The 3431-nt window shown below is 32.2% G+C and overlaps 1 protein-coding gene across 1 annotated transcript; it reads right to left on the bottom strand.

Annotated features, from left to right (window-relative positions):
* Nucleotides 1-512: 512 nt before the first annotated feature.
* On the bottom strand, nt 513-3151 carry LOC127287621 (uncharacterized). The gene is made up of 5 exons (XM_051314649.1): nt 3124-3151; nt 2790-3036; nt 2596-2684; nt 2153-2509; nt 513-640 (listed from the first exon to the last, which is right to left on the bottom strand). The coding sequence occupies exons 1-5, from the start codon at nt 3149-3151 to the stop codon at nt 513-515; spliced, it is 849 nt and encodes a 282-aa protein (XP_051170606.1).
* Nucleotides 3152-3431: the final 280 nt, after the last annotated feature.

The raw sequence follows: 3431 nt of genomic DNA, 5'->3' as shown, positions 1-3431 counted from the left end.
CAAAAAAAAAAAATAATTAAAAGAAAGACGAAGGAAAAAGAAGGAAGGGGATTTGGCGGTCGCCTTCTTCCTTCCTCTTTATTTTAAAATTTTATTGTAAAAAAAAATATAACTAAAAATAAAAAAAAAATTTATTCCACAGATGGAGATTCCATTCCTAGGAATAATAAATGACGCCACAACATACATATCAATAGCATTTAAGCTATTAATATTCATTATATTAATAATAGTGCTAAAAAACCTATACTTTTGCTATAAGATTATAGCAATGAGAAGAAGAAGGAGAGAAAATCAACCAAACGCATAATAGACCAAGAAATATCAAACAATTTTGGCCTCAACACATTGAGGACAATGTGAAATCTAAGGAGGGAAGACAGTTATCAAAATCAGAAAAATTTTGAAGAATTTAAGACAATAAAATAACAAGAACAATGTGAGGCATCCTTTATAGACGTAGAACGACGCAGCAAAGGCAACGTAAAACAGCCTTAAAGCTTACGCATCGATCACATACATCGACCGGAGAGTGAAGCTATTCTCCAAGTGCGCATGTTGCACAGCGATGGCCGCCTGCTGGATGCATGCAAACCTTTAACAACACTGCCAATACCTCCAGCTTCTATTTCACATACGCCTATATAACACTCATCATTGAATAGCGGTAAAATAATTTGAATTTAAAATTTACACTGCTATTAAATGATGAAGAATAAATCATATATATATTTTACCTATAATAAAATAATAAAAACAAAATCATTAATAAACTATACATATATCGTGCTTTATTATATTAACAATTGCAATTAATTAATAAATAAACAATAAAACAATGCAATTATGTATGAACATTTATATTGTTTATTATATGCGCTTGTTTGCATGAAAATATAACCAAGTAAATAAATAATAAAAGCATTATTAATTTTATTGTTTATTATGTTGAATTACATAATGAAAATATTACCATATTGTAATTAATAAAATAATAAGTTTGGTAATTTAAAGTAAAAGTGACAGTAAAGATTAAGATAATAATAATGAATTGTTACTAAATATTCAACATTAATATAAATAAAATTAATAATAATAAACTAATTTTAGTTATCATATATATAACATTAGTTAACAAATTTATTTTAAAATAATTAAAACGCTTTAATTATAATAAAACTAAGTATAGCTTATTGAAATATACTAATATAAAAATTTTAAACTAATAAACAATTATAAATAAATGCAAAATAAAGGCTTCGAGTTGAGCCTTGAGTATCAGGCAAGCATGAGAATGCGGGAGGGTACTCGATGCGCGGAGGAGTGGCGAGGCCCACGCCTCCCGCTAGCCTCCCGCGCGCTGGGTCCCACGCCTTCCTTCTCATGCCAAGCGACGGCCGAGTAGCTAGACTCGCCATCTTGTCGCACCGTGTATGGCTGCCATAGCGTACTCGCAGAAACTACCTCCGAGCGCATTCTTCTTCCCTAGTTCTAAATATGAATATTTCGCGTTGGATTCATCGATTTAATCAATAAATCGATGGCCCCAACACCTAACAATATTGTTTTTTATCTATATATATGTATATGTATATCTAAAACTGTATGTAAAAAAAAAAAAAAATTTTTTTAAATTTAAAATAATTAAAATGATTAATAAAGTTTAAAAGAAAAGGATATATATATATATATGTGTATATATTAATAATTTATATAAGAAAATTTAAAAGTAAAAACAAAACAATTATGTAATTTATAATATTAATAATAAATCATATAAATTATACTTAAAGAAAGAATAATATTAAGGTTATTTAAAAAAAAAAAAAAAAGAGAAAGAATATTTCTATTATTATATAAAATAATCATCGTAGACATATAAAAAAAAAAAAGGGGATACATTATATAAGGAAGACAAGGATGGTGAAATTAAAATAAAATAAATTTTACAAAATTATTATAATATTTATTTAAAAAAAACACTCACTCGTTCACACTACAAAAAGTAAACTCACACACACACATTCAAAATATAAAAGGATACATAATAAAAAAAAAAAAAAAAAAAAAATATATTTTTTTTTAATTGAATGTTAAATATAATTTTGAGAATTCACACACACACACTATAAAAAACATGTTTCACACACACACAATGGAATTTTCAGAGGGTCTTCCTCTGTTTCTGGCCTTAGGAACCAGGAAGACCCTGAATGTAAGTCCGAGGACGAAGTGGACTGGATGGTCCCGGGAGCATCTTCAAAGGGCCTCCAGAAGGGCCCAGTTGAAGGGTCGCAACCTGGCACCTGTGGCTCAGCAACGTTGGGAACAGGTTGCTCCTCAACAACCATAATAGGTTGTTCTTCCCAAGATGGACCAGGTTGTTCTTCCCAAGATGGGCCAGGTTGCGGTTCCCAGGAAGGACCAGGCCGCGAGGATAAGGCATTTTCGGCTCCTTCCGTAAGCCAAACCATGGTTCGTGGCCTAATTTTAGGCCTCGCTTCACGATCTGTAACAAGAAACAAAATATATATATAATAAAAATAAAAGAGAGAGAAGGAAAATATATGAGTAAACAAACGAGGGTGAACTTACTGGCTTCCAGAATTGCCTGAGCTTCCCTTGAAGAAGGCAAAGGAATTAGGCATTCACCACAGAAACAGCCGATAGGGCGACCAGAACGACTAAAAAAAAAAAAAAAAAAAAAAAAAGGGAAAAATTATGCATATATAATAGTGACAGATTTTATATATAATAGAAGTAAAAGAACAAATTATATATATACTCACAAGAGAGAATTGAACATCGACGTCATAGTTCCTGCGTTCTCCCTTAATTCTTCTTTCAGCCCTTTCAGCTGCCTCAATCTTTCTTTCTTCAAGACGCCGTCCTTAACCACGCCTTTCCTCGGGCGACCTGGCCGCGACATATCTTCCAGGACCTCAATCTCCTCGGCAGAATAGTACACCGACGCTGCTAGGCCTTGCAGCGTCAGGAAAAAGGTGGTGATGTTTGATTTACATTTCCTTTCAAACACTATAACAAAAAAAAAATAGAAGATAATTGAAATAAACTGACACATGTAGCACTAAACAACAAAACACTGCTTCCAAATTCACTCACTATTTTCTGCTGCTGATTGTTGCTCCATTGCAATCACAAGTATACTGACGAGAATCACCAGCCTTCTACATCATAAAGGGATGAAAAATGCCGACCTAAACAATTCTAATGCACGCACACAACAAACAAGAGGTCATTAACTGTAACACGAAAGAAGAAATTCATACCTACCTCAAGAAGATAGCCATAACACTATGAATACATAAACACGCATCACAACATTGTAAATTCATTTTGATGTCATTTCACTATTCTTGTCTTCATATTAGCTACTACAGATAAGCTCAAGGGATATCAATGTCACAATG

Source organism: Leptopilina boulardi, unplaced genomic scaffold, assembly GCF_019393585.1.
Source record: "Leptopilina boulardi isolate dan_hultmark-lab unplaced genomic scaffold, ZJU_Lbou_2.1 LbouV2_371, whole genome shotgun sequence".
Classification (NCBI taxonomy): Eukaryota; Metazoa; Arthropoda; class Insecta; order Hymenoptera; family Figitidae; genus Leptopilina; species Leptopilina boulardi.
The sequence above is the reverse complement of the archived record's forward strand: the minus strand, read 5'-3'. Positions and strand labels throughout refer to the sequence as shown.

Excerpts from the sequence above, each read along its gene's own strand:
- LOC127287621 (XM_051314649.1), bottom strand. The coding sequence starts at position 3,151 with ATGGAGCAACAATCAGCAGCAGAAAATA. Across the intron at positions 2,685-2,789 it reads TCGATGTTCAATTCTCTCTT|TCGTTCTGGTCGCCCTATCG; the intron begins GTGAGTATATAT and ends TTTTTTTTTTAG. Across the intron at positions 641-2,152 it reads CCCTCTGAAAATTCCATTGT|GCGTATGTGAAATAGAAGCT; the intron begins GTGTGTGTGAAA and ends AGTGTTATATAG.